General features: G+C 39.6%; 1 protein-coding gene across 4 annotated transcripts in view; it reads right to left on the bottom strand.

Annotated features, from left to right (window-relative positions):
- The window catches only part of LOC104605949 (uncharacterized), a 50,472-nt gene that overhangs the window by 20,666 nt on the left and 7,490 nt on the right, over positions 1 to 22,316 (bottom strand). For 3 of the 4 annotated variants that reach the window (XM_010270914.3, XM_010270915.3, XM_088891946.1), the window contains 8 exons: positions 8,893 to 8,966; positions 8,199 to 8,282; positions 7,916 to 7,996; positions 7,412 to 7,492; positions 6,822 to 6,914; positions 4,338 to 4,517; positions 4,156 to 4,223; positions 3,984 to 4,035 (listed from right to left, as the gene is read on the bottom strand). In XM_010270914.3, coding sequence (XP_010269216.1) covers positions 3,984 to 4,035; positions 4,156 to 4,223; positions 4,338 to 4,517; positions 6,822 to 6,914; positions 7,412 to 7,492; positions 7,916 to 7,996; positions 8,199 to 8,282; positions 8,893 to 8,966 — 713 coding nt within the window. The remainder of the gene's footprint in view (positions 1 to 3,983; positions 4,036 to 4,155; positions 4,224 to 4,337; positions 4,518 to 6,821; positions 6,915 to 7,411; positions 7,493 to 7,915; positions 7,997 to 8,198; positions 8,283 to 8,892; positions 8,967 to 22,316) is intronic. The other variant, XM_010270916.3, reaches the window with a different exon arrangement.

The raw sequence follows: 22,316 nt of genomic DNA, 5'->3' as shown, positions 1-22,316 counted from the left end.
GCATTTTTCTCGGTTATGCACAAACTCAAAAGGGTTATTGCTACTATGATCCTGTTTCGGGGAGGAGATTTGTCTCAATGGATGTCACCTTCTTTGAGGAGGCACCCTATTATCCTAAGGTTCCTCCTCAAGGGGAGAGTAGTGAGAATGAGAATTTGGGTTTTTTTCCTCAGGGGGAGTGCAGTGAGAGTGGGGTTAACTCATCTAAGGTTGTTCCTTTACCCATTCCATTGAGTGATGAAGGTTGTACTGGTGAGGGTTGTCAGAGGGATCAGGAGTTGAAAGTCTATCACAGGCGATGCAGGCAGGTTGATCTCGATCATCAGCAGTCCAGGCCAGCCCCAGCTCCTTCTGCGGATCCAGATCCAGGTACTACAGCCCAGGGCCCACTAAGATACCTTTCACTGTTGCTACTTCCCCTCCTTTTTCGGATGACCTTGACCTCCCTACTGCGGTCCGTAAAGGGAAACGGCACTACACCACATCCACAGCTCACTGCATTTCCCAGTTTCTATCCTATGATCGCTTGTCTCCCTCTTACAGGTCCTATCTCACTTCCATTGCTAATATCCCTATCCCCAGAGTGCAAGAAGCCTTATCAGTTCCAGAGTGGAAAGATGCAATGAAAGTTGAAATGGATGCCCTTTTGAAAAATAATACTTGGGAGCTAGTTGACCTACTCAAAGGAAAGAAACCAGTTGGATGTAGATGGGTATTCACTATGAAACATAATGATGATGGCTCCATTGAAAGGTACAAAGCCCAATTGGTTGCAAAAGGGTTCACTCAGACTTATGGTATAGACTACTTGGAGACCTTTGCCCCAGTAGCCAAGATGACCACTATTCGAGTTCTATTAGCCCTTGCAGCAAGATGACCACTATTCGAGGTCTACATGCAGTTGCCCCCTAGATTCTATGATACAGAGATAGGTAAGAAGGTTTGCCGACTGAATAAGGCATTGTATGGATTAAAGCAGTCCCCTAGAGCTTGGTTTGATAGATTCAGACTAGCCCTTGGAAAATTCGGTTATGTATAGGCCCAGTCAAATCATACACTGTTCATTAAAAGGGTAGACTCTTCTTTGACCCTGCTTGTTGTATATGTGGATGATATTGTAGTGACAGGGAATAATAGTAGTGAGATTGAGTCCCTCAAACAGCTTCTTCGTCAAGAGTTTGAGGTGAAAGATCTTGGTGCACTGCGATATTTTTTGGGTATTGAGGTTGCTAAATCTAAACAGGGGATCTTTATCTCTCAGAGGAAATATGTTCTAGCTCTGTTGGCGGAAACTGGAAAGTTAGGTGTCAAGCCTGCTGATACATCCATTGAACAGAATCACAAGATCAGTGCAGAGGGTGGGGAGCCTCTTGAAGACAAAATTATGTTCCAACGGTTGGTTGGAAAGCTCCTATATCTCTGCCTCACTCGGCCAGATATCAGTTATGCAGTCAGTGTTGTCAGCCAGTACATCCATTCCCCTAGAACTACTCATCTTCTTGCAGCAGAGAGAATATTAGCATACTTGAAGAGATGCCCAGGTAGAGGTATACTGTTCAAGAACAATAATCACATGAAGGTAGAGGTCTATACAGATGCTGATTGGGCTGGGAGTGCTGATGACAGGAGGTCTACCTCTGCATATTGTGCCCTTGTGGGAGGTAACCTTGTCTCTTGGAGGAGTAAGAAACAAAGTGTTGTTTCCCGCTCTAGTGTCGAAGCTGAATACAGGTCAATGGCTAACGGAGTGGCTGAAATCCAATGGCTGAAGAGTTGGGTATTGAGTATGAGAAGCCCCTGATGTTGTATTGTGATAATCAGGCGGCTATTAATATAGCTCACAATCCGGTGCAACATGACAGAACTAAGCATATCGAAGTTGATCGGCATTTTGTCAGAGAAAGGGTCTCATCACAGGAAGTGTGTCTCCCGTATATCACCTCCAACATGCAGCTCGCAGATCTTCTCACCAAGGCTGTACCAAGGAAGAAGTTAGAGGCAGACCTATTCAAGTTGGGAATGACAAATATCTATTCCCAACTTGAGGGGGAGTGTAGAGAACACTGATGTGGGCCCCATGGCTGTGGTCCCCACTATGTTCGTATGACAGCATGTGTAACCTTTGTTAGTCATGTCAGTGTTAGTTGGTAGTTATCTTAGACAACTTGTTATTTCAGTTTGTTATTTATCTTAGTCTTTTATTTGTTTTATTTGCCATGTAAGTATTAAGGGCAGTTCTGTCCCTTCCTACATGTAGTGAACATAACCTATAAATATTAAGAGAGTGGCGGCGGCAGGATGATTCAATCTGTCCCTCCTTTCAAAACCCTTGTGCACTTCTGTTGCTTCTCCTTTCTCCTCCTTTCTTCTCCTTTCTTCTTCCTCTTCCTTCTATTTTTCTCAATCCGAAATCAGTTGGGATTCAAGACTGATTGTAGTCTTGATCGACTACTGTTTTATTAGCATGTGTCTCCATTAATGTTGGTTTCAAGAATTTGTTAAAGCTTAGTTGTTAAGCTAGTCCTTGAAAGTGGAGTCAAACAATACCAACTTCAGAATGTGGTTTACCTAAGCTATTAAGAAATGTATCTAGATATAGGAGTTTGAGTGGGTCTAGATTAGAAAGCTTCGAGGAGTCTAACTATGGTTGCACCATAGTTTTCAAGGCACCAAGGCGAGGCTAGGCGACAGGGGGGCACCTTGTTGCCTAGTCGCCTAACCTAGGCATCACCTAGGCGATGGATTTTTTAATGTAGAAAACATAGATCCTAGGGTAGTTCCCTAGGTACCATAACCATATTTCCTAAATAATTATTCATACTTTTCATAAGAAAAGTATAGAGTAAATGTTACATGTTCATGAGAAGAAAAAGACGGAAAAGAAAACTCAAAAAAATATAGGGGCTGAACCCTTATTTTTGTTATAGGAAAAGAAGAAAAGAAAAAGTAGTAGTAGAAAATGTGTTGATTAGACAAAACTTTAGGTTCTTCCTTACTTATTGGTTCAGGTTTTAAAGTCTTTGGGGGTTCAATACAGCATTTAGCAATGTTTATATTGATTAAACCCTAACAAATAAGAAAATAATAAAAGGAAATTAGTATACAAACACACAAAATGAATATTTTACTATTTTATAATTTAATGTCAAAAAATAAAGAATTAAAAAGTATTTTATAATACGTAGTACAAAACTGCTTGGCGATTAAGCGAGGTGAGCCTCAAAGGGTGCCTTGCCACCTAGGCATCGCCTTGACAACTATGGGGTATGGGCTGCACATAACATTTTAAGGCAGGAAATGAAAATCACTTCTTTTGAGTGAAAACTTTCACTTGTAGGCATGATTGAAGCAGTTAATACCCCAAATATTAATGTGGCTATAACTGCAAGCTCCCAATTATTAATTTATCACCCTCTCTTGCACATTCCACATGGTTACTTATCTCCTCTTGGTAAAGTTGGTGTCAGCACTTGACTCCTCCAAGAATGACCACTGGTCAAATTCCCATTAGAGTGTTGTAGTTGCCATATCATCCTTATTTCAGTATTTGTCCTGCCTGCTCTATACAACCCAGGAATCTTACTATATGATAGCATGGTTGGGCCCCAAAGTTGGCCCAATTTTCACTAGCCATACTCTAATTCATCTAGCAAATTTCAGACCAAAATCCCTTGTCTTGTGACTCTTTTCTAAGCTTTAATTGAGTAAAAGAATATTTAAATTTAAACCAGTTTTAACTTGCTTGACAAAAGCTCCAATCAATCAAGGGGTATAGGATTGATGTGGACAAGAGACTGGATTTCACCAATTCAGAGAGTGTCCAACCAAATAGATAATCTGGATAGCCGCTGCCCCTTGTGACATTGGGTATTTATGTGTATGTAGAGTGATCCACACCATTTACACTAAGAAAACGTTTCTAGATACTAAGTTCCAAAAATAACATCAAAGTTTTCATTCCTGAAGACCTCAAGAAAACTAACCTTAATGAAATACTGATACATCCCACTTGGTGTTTTTTGTGTCCAGTGCACCCTGTAAGTTTTAACAGTAAAGAGTACAGACACATGACTAATCTCAAAAATAATTAAAAAATAGAGGGTTCAAGCATTTTGGCTGACAAAAAAAAAAGTGAGACAGGGAGGAGAAAATTACCCATCAAGAGGATTTAAAACACCTGGGAAGTATTCACCAAAAGCTAATCTATTTATTTTGTGACTAATCTGTATCATGAAAAACATATAAATAAGATGGTCATTTTATTATAAAAATCTTTTAACGCCAATATGTCTTCTCTTTCAAGTCTAAGAATATTAAGCAGTTGGTGTTTGCCTTACATTGTAACTATCCTTCTGGAAAGACAGCAAATCATGTATATGAACATTTGACTGTTGAAAGCTTTTCCCAGGGGCAAAATGAAAATTTCCAGCTACCTTATTAACTTCCAAGAATCCATAAACATTACATCCTTCTCCTTCTTCATCTTTAATTCTTTGCAGGAAACCTTCTCTTTTGCACTAAACATCACCAAATAGGAATCAGAAATAAAATATCCGCCTAAACATTTGATGAACATTTGTGGTTCATACATTCAACCAAATAAGAAATTAAGTGCTTTCAGAACAAGTTGATCAATGGTAATTTCTCATGTTTTTCTCACATTTACAAGCTCTAGACAATGATCTTACCATTTTATACATTATGCCTTTTTGGAGGATCAAACACGGTCTGGGGTGATATACAGCCATTGGCATTTGGTTCGATGGGTTTGCAGGTTACCAGCCGCACATAAATGAATGATCAGAACTAAAAATATGTATTTCTTTCTGACCTTTCTAAAATCTATGTATTGCTTCCATAGATAAATTAGTTTTCACTTCCCCCAAATTTAAGGGACTAAAATGCCCTTGTTCTGTGTGTAGTACATGATGAGAACCACTTAGGACATCATGTATTCAAGCTTCAATTAAACCACCTCCATAATATTCAAATAGCCAATTTTACACTGAAAATCAGTGTGGCATGGATTCTCCTAAATGGACATGTTGTGTCGGACATGCATCTGGGTCCAAGTCCAACACTCTACAGGTTCCTGAGGGCACTTATGCATAAACATTTCCTTTTTGTCATAGCTTATTTGACATAAATGAACAGTAGCAACAGTTAATCTACAAGATGAATCAATTTTTGCATCAAATGTCACTTAGTAACAAAGGCAACATTTTTTTGTAGGTATCTAATGTTAGAATTCAAAAATATGAATTAGTTTAGTAGTATATACTTTGACATAGACATGTCTGCAAGTCTATGTTTTCTCATCTTGCAGATTCAGACTATTGGGCACGTATCAGATTCTGACTCCCATATCCATGTCCATGTAACACTGCTGAAATTTTGATTAACATGAGCCATTGGTATCTCCAGATTAGTATGTTGAAGCACCAAAACTTGTGAAAATTTATAGAGGTATGTGCCTCACAGGAAAATGTATGCAACAGTTTCTACTATGCACATTCTCCATCAAGAAAAAACATATGCATGCACCTTTTATGCATCTGTTTGTAGAGGGAAACTCACAGGTAGTGAGGAGTGGGTGGAAGTGCCCTCACTGTGGGACCTTGGACTCTACCATGTATCAGAAAAAACCTAGATCTCTGGCATCCAGACTCCAGAGTGACATCTTGTTCGGATGGGTCCCATAATCACTCTTTCACAAACATATACAGCTTCTGGTACATAGAATTCTTTCTTTTCTAATTAATAAAAGGTCTCCATTCATTGTAAATGCTTTCTTTGTACTTGTTAATCTGGCTCTTCAATGTGTTGGGTGACCTTAAAATTTATTTACTCTTTTTATTAATCAACCCTCATGTAAGGAAAGAATATGCTTGGGTTGATCAGACTTTAGCTCCCTATGTGGATCCCTTCATCAATGCTCCATTCCTTCACTTAAACTGGGCTCATTTTTCTATAAATATCAATTATTATAGGTTTCCAATACGCTCTATTTAATAGATTATGCTTTTAATAAAGTTGGCAAGGGATCAATGGGGCATGCAGATAAGTACATGTTTTATATGCAAACATGTATGTATATGTTAACAAATACCTTTGAGATTAAATGTTCCTAGGTTGTATGGAGTGGTGTAACATCTTGAGCAGAACCTCCTAAGATATCCACAACCGTACAGGACTTCTTGATTATGCAATGACTTATCAGTGTGTAAACCTAGAAACTTGCATCATGTCCTAATGATTTACCCCATAATGAATACTGTGGCATTCAAAGTTCAAAATATCACAAATTATCAGTGTAATGTATCGGTTTTTGAACCCACTAAAATGCCATATACAGGGATATAGGGGGGTCTTTAAGTTTAAACATTAGAACCCCTTCTAACATGTTTATCATTGAAATCTCAGACTGAAAAAATAAAAGTAAAGAAAAAGAGTATTAGCCCTTTGAAGTTTGTTGTATTGTGTATGTCAACACTTGTGAACCATAGTGGCATTTCCTAATTTGGCCCTGGACTTGATTAAAATAACTAGAAGAAATACATAACTTCATGCAATCTCAAGGTCTTGGACTGATAGTTAGAATGCCTTTTTTTATGCTTAATGTGATAGTTAGAATGTCTTGAAACTACTATTTTAGCCACCAAACACTCAGCTTCCATTATAAGAATAATTAGGAAAGCTCTTTAATTTCACAGAATTGCCATAGTAGAAGCTGCTAGAAAAGGTTTAGTATTAACAATCTCTCCAGCCCTTAAAAGAAGGTCGATTTAGAAAATAAAGCCAAAAACTAAAACCACACAGACCTGGTCAATCATATCTGGATTCGACAGCCCCCAACCTTTCCTTCTATATGCGTCACGGACTTCTTCACATGAGTTGCAACAATGGTCATCAGACTGCAACATAAATAAGAAACTCAGACACAAGAGACAAAACCAATACCATTACCTTTTTCTAACTAGTTATATAAAGAACATATTCTGGTACATATCAATGGATCCTGCTTTTAATTAACATGAGCTGCTTAAGGCCAAGACCAAGGTACCAAGAAAAGACAACTTAAAAGAGAAAGTAAATGCTTCCGAACAATGCCTTGACTAGAACAAAAGACAAAACATACCTTCTCACAATTTTTAAGTGTCAAAAGTGCATGTGAGTTACGTTCTTTCACTAGGTTTATCATATATAAGAATAGATATTTTATACCCTTTTACAGCCCTAGGTTTGGATAAAATATTTATCTCTTAAACCAACTAAAACATTTTGGATATCCACAAATCCTACTTTATAGGTTTGCCAGTTCTGCATTTTGTACTAGACCCTAATGGAGAATGCTTAAATTTTGATATTTTATAATGCATAAGCACAAAGTGACAGGAACAGAAAAACATACCGTTTCTGCACCATAACATGAACCACAATATGTCTCATTGTGTTCAAGCCGCCCACCATGTCTCTGCAGAGGCTTTTCAATCTGTGACGATAAAGAAGAAATAACAAGTGAACTTAGGATGCAAAAAAGGGAAAAGAAAAGACATACAGAGAAAGCAAGTGAATATCAAATTGTAAATGCTGCAGAAGTCTAATATTAACAAGATCAAAGAAAGACAGGATTGCAGATGTTATCTAACTGATCATGAGAGAGATCCAGAGTATAAATTCATCTTGTATCTTAGTTGTTGGTCCTCTGTTCACAGGAACACTCAAAATTTTACCATCTAATAATATATACAGTCACATGCATATATAACATGCCTGTATAAGAAAAGTTCCTATCATGTGATATTAACCAGAATTCTCCCAGAGTAAGATGTGATAACCTAGGCCTCAAAATTGAACCAACCATGTTCGCAATTGCAAGTCATAAGAAAAAGATTTCAAGTAACCTTTGACAAACCTTGGGTGCACCAATTCCATCCTGCCTGGCTTCAATTACATTCCCATTAGCATCAATTCTTTTCTTGATTATATCATGCCTCTGCATATAAATAAGACATGAGCATATAAATCAAGACTAGACAAATACCATGCTACCATGCCCATATTCAACAACCAACAGATTAGAAGTAATAGGGGTAAAATGAAGGATTCAGCAAGACAATAACGATGTTGGAAAAATCTATTTAGCAATATAAACAGCAAGAATAGCACTGAAGGATGCAACTATTTGCAATACATACTACGTCAAGATGTTGCTCCCCGCTGATATCCATGGCATCAAGGCTGAGTATAGAACATGCAAGGGCAGGAAAAGTGACATCAAACTGCACTTTCAGAAACAGAAAGAAACATGGTCAAGAAAAAGTAAAAAATCAAGCAATTACTTAATCAACAATCCTAGCTATTACCACAAGTAGAAGATAAACCAGCAACTCAACAAACCTTTATCCTAACTCTATGGGGGTTGCAAATTAGTAGACAATCCATACAAGATAATCACCCAAAAAAAAACTGAATAGTTCAAGAAATTCTCAAGACACATGCAGGTGTCTCATGGACAATTGATAATGGCTGTCATTTTCATGCCACATACCATGAAAATCAATGTATATTACGTATGCCCACAAGAATACATATATACAAGCACGTATATTTATTGATATATACTTTTATGTTAACAACAAAACTGCAGGTGGTGAAACCATGGGGAAGTAACTACAGAAGTATGAGACACAAAACCCATCACTCCAGCCATTAAATATTTCCTGAAAAAAGGTTGAACAAATATCAACTTTGTTCAACAAAACATTAAATCCCAACCATTTGAACAAAACTATAATTAAATAAAAATGAATAAAGACAAAATTTTATATTCAAAGGCCAAAATGAGTATATATTTGATATCTATGAAAAAGAAGAACAATAAGGTATTACATTTATACGTAGGGTTTCTCCTCTCGAAGTATCTACAACAAGCTTTGTTTCAGTAACTGAATGGAGGTAAAATCCTGCAACCAAATCCAGGGCATAAGTTAATCATCATCGTCCAAGCTTCATCGTAATCATATGGGATCAGCTACATGAATCCTGTTCCACCATTTCGTTCTGTCCAGTGCCATATCCAGGACATAATCACAATCACAAATTAAAGAACTTAGAAGAGAAAAACACAAAATTGTATGAGAATATAATCAAATGATTGGAATATCATGGGGTTTAAAATAGCAAGATGGCTTGATTATGTCTCTAAAAAGTTAGCATTGTGGAAAAGAAGCTACACCTCTATGGGAGGGAAAAATATTTTGATCAAGTCTACCCTAGCCAACTTTCCCACCTACTTTCTGTCCACCTTTAGAATCCTAGTTAAAATAGCAAGACAGTTACAAAAATTAATGAGGGATTTCTTGTGGGAGCAAGGAGACAAAAAGAAAGATCATTTTGTCAAATGGGAACAGGTTTGTAAATCAAAGGAACAAGGAGGAGTAGGTATTGAAAACTTAGTTAAAAGGAGCACAACTCTTCTAGGAAAACGGCTTTGGAGGTTCCCTTTAGAAGGAGATAGACTTTGGCACAAGGTCATCAGAAGCATCCACAGTGTGGTGGACAATGGTTGGGATGCAAAGCTAGCGCCTCATGCAACCTCAAATTCCCTGTGGAAAGCAATCTCTGAGGTATTACCAACCTTTCTTAATTTTATCCATTTTGATGTGGGTTGTGAGGACCGTGTCCTATTCTGGGAAGACCTCTAGATTGGGGATACCCCCTTTAATTTGCAATTCCCTTGACTCTTTTCTCTATCAAATCTTAAGGCGGAACCTGTTTTCTAGATTTGGGGTGTCCTTAGGCTTTAGTTTAAATTGGGATTTTGGCTTCAAAAGGGGATTAAGGGATAACGAGTGTGATTCACTTATCCTATTACTTCATTTTTGGAAAAGGTGTTTTTGGACCAGAACTCTCTGGATGGCAGGGTTTGGTTTACTTCCCCAAATGGCCTATTTTTGTGTGCTTCCTTCTTCAACCTGCTCATCCATTCAAACTCTTTGGGAGTAAATTTACCAGTGAGAGAAATTTGGTGCAAATCAATCCCTCCCAAGGTACAAACTCTTTGTTGGGAAGTGCTCCTTGGAAAAGTTAACACCTGTGACGTGCTACAGAAAAGAAGGCCAAATAAATGCCTCTCTCCTCATGTGTGTTTCCTTTGTAAGGCTTGTGGTAGACCCTTCCTCATTTATTAATCTCCTACTCCTTTGTGTCTTGCATATGGGACATTTTCTATTCTCTTTGGTTGCAAATGGGCTCCCCCACAAGATGTTGCTAGTTTATTCAACCCTGACTTCTTGAGGCAACAGAAAAAAGGGGAAGATGTTTGTGGAGGAAAGTAAGGGTGGCTGTGGTCTAGACTATTTAAGAAGAAAGAAACAATAGGATTTTCAATGAAAAGATAAGGTCCAAGGAGGAAGTGATTGAAACTAAGAGATAGATCAGCACACTAGGTAAAAATTGTGGACCTCTTCAGAGACATTTCTACAAACGACATAATATGGAAATGGACTGAAGTGGTACAAACAGACATACATAAAGTAGTCATAATGGACTGGAAACCACCAGAGGTAGATAACATTAAGTTAAACGTTGATGGCAGCTCACAATCCAGGGAGGGCAGGCATAGGGGGAGTTTTCTGAAACTTTCAAGTAGTAATGGCTCTACACTCAGGACCAGTAGGCTTTGGAGATTCAGTTCAGGCCAGAGTTATGGCTCTTTTGCAAGGCTTGAAACTGACATCACAACTAGGAGTTAGAGATTTGGAAGTTGAAGGAGATTCACTCTTGGTGATTTCTTGGGCAAAGAAAACCCATTAGTACCCTGGAAGTACAGATTTTTTAAGGAAGATTGATTGTCTTGCAAGAAAGGTTAATGCAAATTTTGGATGGGTAAAAAGGACAGCAAATGGGTTGGCAGATGTTCTAGCAAAACAGGGAGCGGATAGGCCAACCTTATTTTGGGCAAAGCTATAATTTCTGCAGTGAAAAGGAAACTAGGTGACCTATGTACTTGAGATTTCTTGATTCCTTTGTAACTTGGGCAGCTCAATGGCTAAAGCACATGTAATCTTGTTTCAGATTAATAAATGAAATTTATTGCTGATCAAAAAAAAAAATCATGGGCTTTAAATGACTGAGGAGGAAAGATCCAAGCATCCAGCATTGAGGTCAATTCCAAATTAACAAGATTCATTATACCAGCCATGGACTTGAAGATATTGTGGCCTTTTTCTTCCAATAAAAGGAAATTTATGAAGAAAGAGACATAGCCTTGGCCAAAAGTCTATACAGGGCTCCTGGGTCCTGATAAGCAAATCAATAAGATGGGGAAATTCGAAACAAAGCAATTAGAAAGTAAGGAGGCAGCCTAGAATACAACTGGAAGTGGAAGAATTGGCACTTTGCAAGCTTTGTTTCAATGGGACATTTTCAATTTCAATAAAAGGGTTATTTGCTTTTTTTTATAAATGGTGTATTGTATTACTGTAAAGAGGGTGAGTCCCTCACAATATAAACACTGAGGGTCAAGTGGCATGGCATAAAAGAGATGCTTGTCCAATGAACCCTAAAACAGGCTGTCGAGATACCCAAAAGATGTCTAGAGACTCCAGCCCAGCACATGAGAGTCCATTCAGCTTTCCTGAGAATCTCTTCCAAGGATGAGGCCTTGTCCCCAAAAATTTGACTTTCTCTCCTTCCATACAGTCCAATTCCAAAGGACCATCCCCTTCACAAAAAAAAAAAAACACCAACCCTCTAAGTTAGAGGAGCACTGCCAGATTGGAAGGAGAAAGCCATTGCCCTTTAAAGAGCTGCAGAAAATGGTGCAAATCTGATGAGTAAGTGGACAATGGATAAGAAGACAATTAACTAACTCCAGATCCACCCCACATAAAGCTGCAAATATTGATGATGGTTGCCCCTTTATGCAGCATGCAATTGATTGTTAGGAACTTAGGATCTTTCCACAGGCTGTTGTCCACAAGAGAAAAATAGACTTTAAGGGGGCATGTACACTCCAGATTCAGTTCCACATCACTGGCTGAAAGTCACCAATGAAGGCTTTGTAGCAAGATTTGGTTGAAAATACCCAGACTTCTCTCTCAGCTGCAGTTTAGAATCCGTTAAATGTGGATCCAGTCACACTGAAGGCAGTCTCCCTAACATGTCCCCGAGGAGGTCTACCTCCCAATTGTTCAGATTGTGTCTGAATTTTGGTGCCTACACCAGCTGAACTTGAGATCCTATCCAATCAGCACAATTGTTAACAGAGGCCTCCTTATCTGCTACAATGTGAAAAAAGGCTGGAAGTATGTCACAAAGGGGGTTGGTTGGGACACCATAAGTCTCTCAAAAAGAAAGTGTTCTCCCTATCACCAGGCTTCAGCAACAAAATCCAACTTTGGCTTCATGATCCTTTTCCATAGACTAGATCAATGGCATTGTGATGGCATGAGGATCTCCCTGTGTATGAGACAGAGTTCAACTTTGGTGCCAACTACCCACCTTAAAATCTGATTCTTCACCTCAGTAAATCTCCATAGCCACCTGCAAAGGAGATCCCTATTTATTTAACCAATATGACTTGCTATTTAAGACTTAAACTCATTTCTTAAAAAGAAGCAAGGAGGCTCAATGGTTCCAATAGTCACCTTAGAATTGCTTAACTGGTGCCTCAAATTCAAATTCTGATATATATATATATATAATCTGTATTTGTCCTTTAAGATGAACTAACGAAATCATGGTATCAGAGCAGGACAGCACTCTGTAAAAGGTATTTTTATCTGATAGAAGATCTTACAAATCACATACCTGGACTGAGAATGAGAAAACTGGTTCGACCTTGCACTGAGAACTGTTGTTGGACCCTATTCTATTATTTTTAAACAGAAATTGAAAAGAAAATCACACTCAGAGATTGGAAGATGATTGACTGAGTTTTTCTAGAGGTTGTGGCTGTTTTTCTTCTTCTCTCCCATTCTTCTCTGGACTGTAACTTCCAAAAATCAGTCAAACTGATCAGGAACCTAGACTGAAGTGATTTTTTATCATTGGCTCTTGGTATTTTTACCAAGAACATCCTAAAATCTGCCCTAGCCAAATGGTGTAGGTGTGTTTAATGACTTATGTGGGTTGGTGATCCAGAACTGTGTGGGTGAAGAACCTGTGTAGTTCATGTGTGACCTGGTTCAGATGAAGAAATACATCAGCAGAAGCATAGATGTTATGTGTGGCTTAAACTAGCCCTTGTGAGGTCAGTTAGAACTGTAAATCTGTGACAGCAGGTGCTGTGTTACTGTGACTGCAATTTGACCTTAAATCTTACAGTGGGGGTTGTGTGTTTGTGAGTGTGTGGACTGCGGGAGAAGGGTTGAGGTCTGAAACTTCTGCTAGCAGCCCTTGTTATGGCCTCTGAAGACTCTGCAACTTCTGGAACCTCTTTTAACCAAGGAGGAATGAACAACAATCTTGACTCTATGAACTTTCCAACGACCATTACTCCCTTAGATGGCAGAAATTATTTGACATGGTCTGAGGAGATGTGATTGTACATCACAACCCAGGGTAAGGCAAGGTATATCAATGGAAAAGTGAAGGAACCTAGGATTGGTACTGCTGAATATGATAAGTGGAACCAGGAAAACTACATGATTATGTCATGGCTTTTGACTACTATGCTACCATCAGTTAAGCAGAATTTTATGTGGGCTGAGACAGCCAAGGAAATTTGGGAACAACCAAGGTCAACTTACACCGAGCAGAGACACTATGCTAGAATCTATCAATTGCAAGCCGAGTCTGCAACTTGTAAACAAGGGGAAAGAAGCTTATCCACCTACTACTCTACCCTTACATCTATCAGGAAAGAATTAGATTACTATCAAAACATTGACTGGGAGAGTGAAAAGGATGCCAAAGCTTACAAACAGTTAGTGTCGCAGCAGCGGATCTTTGCTTTTTTGTTAGGGCTTAATCCTATGTATGAACCCATTCGAGTTCAAATTTTGGATAGTAAGGACCTTCCTTTTGTCCAAGAGGTGTATGCTCTGGTTCAATCCAAGGAAAGTAGAAAATCTGCCATGAATCCCCCCAAGGGGACCATTATTTTAGCTGCAAGAAGTAATACCACTTCAGCAAGAAAGGGAGATGGTCAGAAAAGGGTTGATGATAAAGATAAACTATGGTGCACTCATTGTTAGAAATCCCAACACACACGGGAGACATGTTGGAATTGCATGGAAAGCCGAAGTGGGCGCAAGACCTAAATAAGAAATCAATTCAAGAACAGAACAAGAAACCAAATCAGAAGATGCTCACCTTGACTAACTTAGCCTCTCATGAGTCGCAGAGTGAAGGAACTACTGTGAACTCTCAGGATTGCCCCCCTAGGTCTGATCTCAAGGAAAATATTATCTCTGCCTTTCGAGACCATTTGGAGCAATGTGGTAGGGCTCTCACACAAGCAGATTCTGGATCCACTCCTTCAACCTCCTTTGCTTCTACCTCAGGTAAGCTTCTGCATTTCATGTGTCTACTGATACCTTAAAATCTCCATGGATTATTGATTCTGGTGCTTCTAATCACATGACTGGTAAGTCAACTTTTTTCCAATCATACACCCTTCTTTCTGGCAAAGATAAAGTGAGGTTAGCCAATGGATCCTTCTCCTCCATTACTGGTCGAGGATCTATATCTTTGCCATTTGGCTTACCTCTATCCAATGTTTTACATGTTCCAAAACTACCTATTAATTTGCTATCTATTAGTAGCATTACACACTCTTTGAACTACTCAGTGACCTTTTTCCTTGATCTTGTGTCTTTCAGGATTTGGCCTCCAGGATGACGATTGGTAAAGGGAACATGGTGAATGGTCTCTATGTGCTGGAGAATAAAGTGGGTCTTGTGGCCTCAGAGTCTTTGAGTCAGTCAAATAAAAGTCAGGTTACTTTATGGCACAATCGTTTGGGTCATATGTCCTTTGAGTCTTTAAAGTACTTGTTTCTGAAATTGTTTAAGTCTGTCAATTAATGATTTTCAATGGCAAGTGTGTCAACTAAGTAAACATTGTAGAACTTCATTTCCTTTACGTAATAAAAGATAAAATGTTTCTTTTTCCATTGTGTATTATAATGTTTGGGGACCTGTAAATATTCCAACAGAGAATGACTACAAATACTTCATATCTTTCACTGATGACTTCTCTTGATACACATGGATGTACCCTATGCATTCTCAAGAAGTTCCTAAACTTGTGAAAGCCTTCCAACGTATGGTATACATACAATTTCAGACAGAGATTAAAATTTTCCAATCAAACAATGCCAAAGAGTATTTTCATGGTGACTTCACTGAATTTTTTGAAACCTGTGGCTCTCTTCATCGTAGCTCTTGTGCTAGAACCCCTCAAATGGGGTTGTAGAGAGAAAGAACCGTCATCTTCTAGAGGTTGCTCGGGGGTTGTTGATACACATGAATGTTCCCAAAAGATTTTGGGTGGATGTTGTGATGACTGCGGCTTGTCTTATCAATCATATGCCATCTCGTCTCTTGGAATACAAGTCCCCTCATCAAATCATCTTCCCCACTACTCCATTGTTTCCTATCCCTATGCGTGTCTTTGGGTGTAAATGTTTTGTTCATGATTTGTTTCCTACTCGCAGGAAGCTAGATCCCAAAGCCATTGTTTGTGTTTTCCTTGGCTACCCCCTTTCCCAAAAGGGTTATCATTGCTTTGACCCTATTTCCAAAAAATACTTTGTATCCATGGATGTTTCTTTCTTTGAAGATGTGTCTTTCTTCCTTGCTTCTCCTCAAGGGGAGAGTCCCAAGTGAGGAGAAACAGAGATAGGTTCTGTTGCCTTCTCCTCCTGACCCTCCTCCATTCCAAGTCTTTCGTAGACAGCGATACAAAAGTCAAGGCCGGGGTCAACAAAGTTCAATAAACACAAAGCATCCTGAAGTTGTGCAACCTATGCCATCAAACTCTCAGGGGTTGAATCCATCACCGCATCCAGGTACTATTGTTCCAGTTAATGTCCCTGAACCCATTGATATTGATACTTCTAATTGTGATCTGGACCTTCCTATTGCTAAGAAGAAGGGTGTCAGATCATGCACCAAACACCACCCAATGCCTCACTCCTTATCCTATGAGAATGTTTCACCCTCTTTCTGTGCTTTCCTCTCAGCTATTGACAGTGTTTCCCTTCCTAAAAGTGTTGTAGAAGCTTTACTTATTCCTGAGTGAACAGATGCAATGAAGGAGGAGATCGATGCCCTTCACAAAAGTGGCACGTAGGAGTTGGTAGATCTTCCTGAGGGAAAGGAACCTATCGGGTGCAAATGGGTATTCTCTATGAAACATAAGGCAAATGGCACAGTGGAAAGGTACAAGGCCCAGCTAGTTGCAAAAGGTTTTTCACAGGTGTATGGAGTTGATTATGCAGAAACCTTTGTTCCTGTAGAAAAATGATTTTTATTCAAGTTCTCCTTTCTTTAGCAGCAAATCTAGGTTGGGAGCTTCATCAACTAGACATTAAAAATGCCTTTTTGAATGGTGACTTAGAAGAAGTGTCTAAGACCCAACCTCCAGGTTTTTGTGCTAAGGGAAATGAGCAGAAAGTCTGCAAACTAAAGAAATCTCTATATGGCTTAAAACAGTCTCCAAGGGCCTAGTTCAGTAGGTTCCACAAGGTAGTTCAACAGATGGGCTTTAAGAAGTGTCAGTCTGATCACACACTCTTTGTGAAGAGAGAACAAGGAAGAATGGCAGCTTTAATTGTGTATGTCAACGACATTATTATCACCGGTGATTGGGACTCAGAGATACAGAGATTGAAGAGGTTCTTGGCTACTCAGTTTGAAGTGAAGGAATTGGGCCCTTTACGTTATTTCCTTGGAATTGAAGTTGCCTACTCAAATCAGGGTATCTTCATCTCCCAGAGGAAATATATTCTAGATCTCTTGAAAGATGTGGGGAAGCTTGGAGCAAAAACTACTGACACTCCTATAGATGTAAACCATAGGCTTGGGGATTGCAGTAATGAGCCCATAGCAGATACAAAGCAGTATCAAAGATTGGTGGGCAGACTTCTCTACCTATCTATGACAAGACCTGACATTGCGCATGCAGTGGGAGTCCTTAGTTAGTTTATGCATGCTCCTAGGATAACACACTTGGAGGCAGCATACAGAGTTCTTAGATATTTGAAAAAATTTCCTGGGACTGGACTCCTATTTGAAAAACAAGGGCATATGAAAGTTGATGCTCAAAAACCCTTGAGTTCCTTTCGAGCCACACCATCCACATGACTGCCAATGGAATTTCAGCCCAAAAATAACTTCCTTTCTTTCCCATTCCAGCAACCTTCCACCCTTGTAACAGAGCCTGGATATCACAAGGCATGCACCTCTGATACAATATGGCCTTATAGAAATGCATCCATATCTTATAAATGAAACTACAATGCAGAAAAAAAATATGATTGAAAGACTCTTCTTCCTCCTCCTCCCTGCATAAGGGGCAGAAGGAGTCCAGCAGATTAACCCCTTTTCTTATTAACATTTGTTTGGTCAGACATTTCTCCCAAGCCACAACCCAATTAAGAACTTCACCTTCAAGTGGGCAGAGGACCTCCATATGGCATTACTAGAAACTCAGAGCTAACTGCTGTATCCAGACCAATGATAACAAGACTTAACAAAGAACAGACCAGATTTAGACCATTTCCAGCATATGGAATCTTGAGTATGAATATTAACTGAATGAGATTGAAGCAGAACCAATGATTCTGATACCTGGGATAGTTTCCAGTCATTAAAATTTATCCTGAATTCTGGGGCATAACCAACAGAACCTTCTTCCACAACATACACCAAAACGCTCCTGTTGCCAATTGCAAGCCAACATGTAGAGTTTGGAAAACAGCTCACATAGAGGTTTATCTTCACACCAAGGATCCATACAAAATTTTAGCCTGTCACCAATTCCAAGTTTGTATTCATAAAGCAAGGGAAGGCCTTGTAAATTCTTCTCCATACATCACATCCCTACGGTTGTATGGGGGCGATTGTGTCCCAACCATTTCAATCAGCACCAAATAATTCTACAGTTAGTCTTCTCCAAAGCCCATTAGGTTCTGAGTTAAAATGCCAGAGCCGTCTACCTAACAAAGCCATGTTGAGTCTTTTCACCTTATACCCAAACCACCAATTGATAAAGGTTGACAAATCTGTTCCCATTTTTTTTTTTTTTGATAGATAATGATAATGAAAATTTTATTAAATAAAGAACCAAGTATTCATCATACAATTCCCCACAAAGAGGTGCAAGGTGCAGCCTCCAAACTACATCATAAAGCTTATAATTGAGCCCAAAAGAGCTGATTCCTATGTACTCCTTGTTTAGCTAGAAGGTCTGCCAGCCCATTTGCCGATCTTCTTTCCCATTGAACTGACTGAAATATTTGAAGTCCGCCACTTAAATCTTCTCAAAGCCCCCTATACGGCCAGGCTGCCGTCTTTGGTTCTTTTAGACATCTAATAACCAATTTAGAATCACCTTCAACCATTAAATGCTCCACTGCCAACTCTCTTGCATATTCTGCTCCTTGTAACACAGGTTGGAGTTCTGCATTTACAGACTCTCCCCACCCTATAGGACCAGAAAATAGAGCTACAATCTGACCCTCATCATTTCTGAAGACTCCCCCCTATTCCAAATGGCCCCGGGTTGCCCAAACTACTGCCATCAAAATTTAGTTTAATGACGCCCACATCAGGAGGCTTCCAATCCACCACCGGCTTGCTTCTGATTGCAGAACTTTTAGCTAGTTGTTCCCAATTTCTCCTTATGTCATCGAAAGTGTAGGTGGAAAACAGATCCAAGGATTTTACCCAACTTACGGCCCTACATAAGATACTTTCTAACACACGTGTTTGATCCCTCTCCTTGTCATTAAAGATTCTAGCATTTTGTTCCTCCCACACAGTCCACACCAAAGCAGCTCTAACACACCTCCACAAAACTCTTCCTCTTCTCTTTGGCCACCTGAAAGTTGTAGGATCAAAAGGATTGCAAATCTGCACCGGTTCTGTCCACCTGCACCCAAAAAGATCAAAAAGCTTTTCCCAAAGGCCTACAACAAAAGGGCAAGTGATTAGTATATGGTAGCAACTTTCCTCGTTAGCTTTGCATAGGGTGCACCAGTTAGGAGAGATACAAAGACTAGGTCTTCGTTTTTGCAAAACATCCAAAGTGTTGATTTTCCCGAGGGAGACTTCCCAACAAAAGGCTCCAACTTTAGGAGGGACAGGTTTGGGCCAAACTTCCTTGTTATGAAAAGGTTGAGGCAATGGAGAGGAACACAAGGAAGCAAAGAAGGAGGCGCAAGAAAAGGAATCCAAAGGTAATGGCTTCCAAATATGGGAATCTACAGAAGGAGGGTCCAAGCAAACAGAATCAATAGTTTTGAGGAGCAAAGCAGCCTGGTCAAGCTCAGAATCTCTCAAACCTCTTCTAAAACCCAGATTCCAGTTTATGCCAAAAGAAAAGGATGATGATACAAACCTTTGAATTGGCTCGTTTTTAAAACACGAGATGAAATACAAGGAGGGAAAGAGGTCCTTGAGGGCATAGTTACCAATCCAAATATCCTCCCAAAACAAAACCCTATCTCCAGTACTAACATCATACCTGATCAGGTTCAGGAAAACGGGAAGAATACTATGAATAGCCTTCCATGGGGATTTCAGCGTAACACGCCGAGATACACCAGCATCCCATCCATTGTCTGCAACACCATGAAAACTCCTAACCACTTTATGCCAAAGTCTCTCCCTTTCTAGAGGCCACCTCCATAGCCATTTACCTAATAATGCTGTATTTTTCTTCCTTAGATTGCCTAATCCCAATTCCCCCTGCTCCTTCCTCCTACACACTATTTCCCACCTAACCACATGATCCTTCCTCCCTTCTCCTGACTCCCACAAGAAATCCCTCATGACTTTCTCTACCTTCAAAATCACCTTTTGTGGCATTCTAAAGACAGATACATGGTAAGTTGGCAAGTTCGCAAGATTAGCTCTAATTAAAGTGATCCGACCTCCAAGGGAAATGTAGTTTCTCTTCCAAACTGCCAGCTTCTTTGTGCATTTTTCTACAATAGAATTCCACAATCTTCCTTCTCTTGGATTATCTCCTAGAGGCATACCCAAGTACTTCAAGGGCCAGCTAGATGTAAGGCAACCTAAGGACTTTGCTACCTCACTCAATTCCTCCATCTCCAAATTTACCCCCACTACACAACTCTTTTCAAAATTGACCTTCATCTTCGACACACATTCAAACAACTTTATTACTCCTTTCAAGTTTCTAGCCTTTGAGGGATCTCCAGACTCACCAAAAATGATTGTCATCCGCAAATTGCAAGTGTGACACCACAATACCCTCTCTTCTACCCTCCATCCTCTAAACATATCCAACCCATCAGCTCACGAAATGAGCCTACTAAATACATCAGCCACCAAGGTGAAAAGGAAAGGAGAAAGAGGATCCCCTTGTCTCAACCCTCTAGAGGCTGGAAAGAATTCTCTAACCACTCCGTTAACTAAAACTAAAAAATGGCAAGTTTTTAAACAAGCCTCAATCCAGCCACACCATTTCTCTCCAAACCCAAAATTCCTCAGCGCTTCCAATAGAAAAGACCAAGCGACCATGTCATACGCTTTCTCCAAGTCCAGTTTACATACAAAACCTTTCTTCCTGCTTCTCTTGAAGTCCTCCACACATTCATTTGCTATCAAGATTTGATCTATGATGTCTACCTTGAATAAAGGCCCCTTGTGATTGGCTTATTAAAGTTGGCAGGGCTGATTTTAATCTTAACGACAACACTTCGCCAAAATTTTATAAATGCTAGTCACTAGACTGATGGGTCTAAAGTCTTTCGGTTGAACAACCTCTCCCTTTTTAGGGATCAAAGCTAGGAAGGTGGAGTTGATCCCTGGACTTATAAAATGAGTCTCTGCAAACTCCTCAAATACAGCCAACAGATCTAACTTGATGATATCCCAACAATCCTGAAAGAAAGCCATAGTGAAACTGTCAGGTCCAGGAGCTTTAGATCTATCCATTGAAAACACGACTCCATTTATTTCTTCCAATTCAAACTCCTTTTCCAACTGATTTTCCATCTCTGAGTCCAATCTAGGCCACTCTAAGCCTCACATCCCCCTGTCTTTTGTAAACTGCCTTGAAATGATTCATGAAAACATTAGCAATCTCCTCTTGATCATCCACTACTTCGCTATTAATCTCTAACTTTTCCACGAAGTTTTTTCTCCTTCTCCCATTAGCGATTGCGTGGAAAAATTTAGTATTACCATCCCCTTCCTTAATCCATTGATGCCTTGATTTTTGTCTCCAACACATCTCTTCCCTTAGCACTATCTCTTCCAATTCCTTCTTCAGATTCCATCTTAAGGTCCTTTTTTCTTCTGAGAGAGAGTTGTGTCCTTTTTCATCCAAAAGTTCAATCTAGGAAATAACACTTAATTTCTTCTCCTCCACTCTCCCGAAATGCTCCATGTTCCACTCTTTAATTTTACATTTTAGCCTTTGAATTTTCTTGTGAAATTTGACACCCCTCCCAAGGGTACCCACCACTTCTTCACTCCACCACTCTTTGACATTTTGGGTAAAGTCTGGATGTGTTAACCACATATTTTCAAATCTGAAAGGTTTAGGCCCACTCAGGAAATTCCTAGTTCCAATGCTTATCGGCCAATGGTCTTAAGTGACTCTTGGCAAGGCCCTAGCTGACAGACCTAACCAATGCTCTCCCCAATCTGAATTAAAGATGAACCTATCCAGCTTAGAGAATCTCGAGTTAGATTGTAGGTTGGACCAAGTGAAGACAGCTTATTGGAGGGGGATTTCTAACAAACCACACTCATTGAATCTCCTCATGCTAATTGTGATCGCTTGATTGGGGTTATTGGTCTCATTTGTAAACCTAATAATATTAAAATCCCCACCTAAACACCACGTTCCCTCCCACAAACCCCTTATATCATAGAGCTCTCCCACATTTCGCCTCTCTCTCCATATCTATTCGAGCCATAGACATTCGTCATCACCCAGGTAAACTCTTCTCCCACACCCTTAAAATTCAAAGAAACCATAAACCGACCTATTAGCTCTTCCATTGGCTCCACTACCTCTTTCCTCCACAGTCACTAAACCTCCTGAAGCCCCGCAGGGCGGCAGAAAAGACCACCCTACTCCTCTAGAACACCACACACTTCTTA

Source organism: Nelumbo nucifera, chromosome 1, assembly GCF_055504915.1.
Source record: "Nelumbo nucifera cultivar China Antique chromosome 1, China Antique-T2T, whole genome shotgun sequence".
NCBI lineage: Eukaryota > Viridiplantae > Streptophyta > Magnoliopsida > Proteales > Nelumbonaceae > Nelumbo > Nelumbo nucifera.
This window is presented reverse-complemented; position numbering and strand designations above follow the sequence as displayed.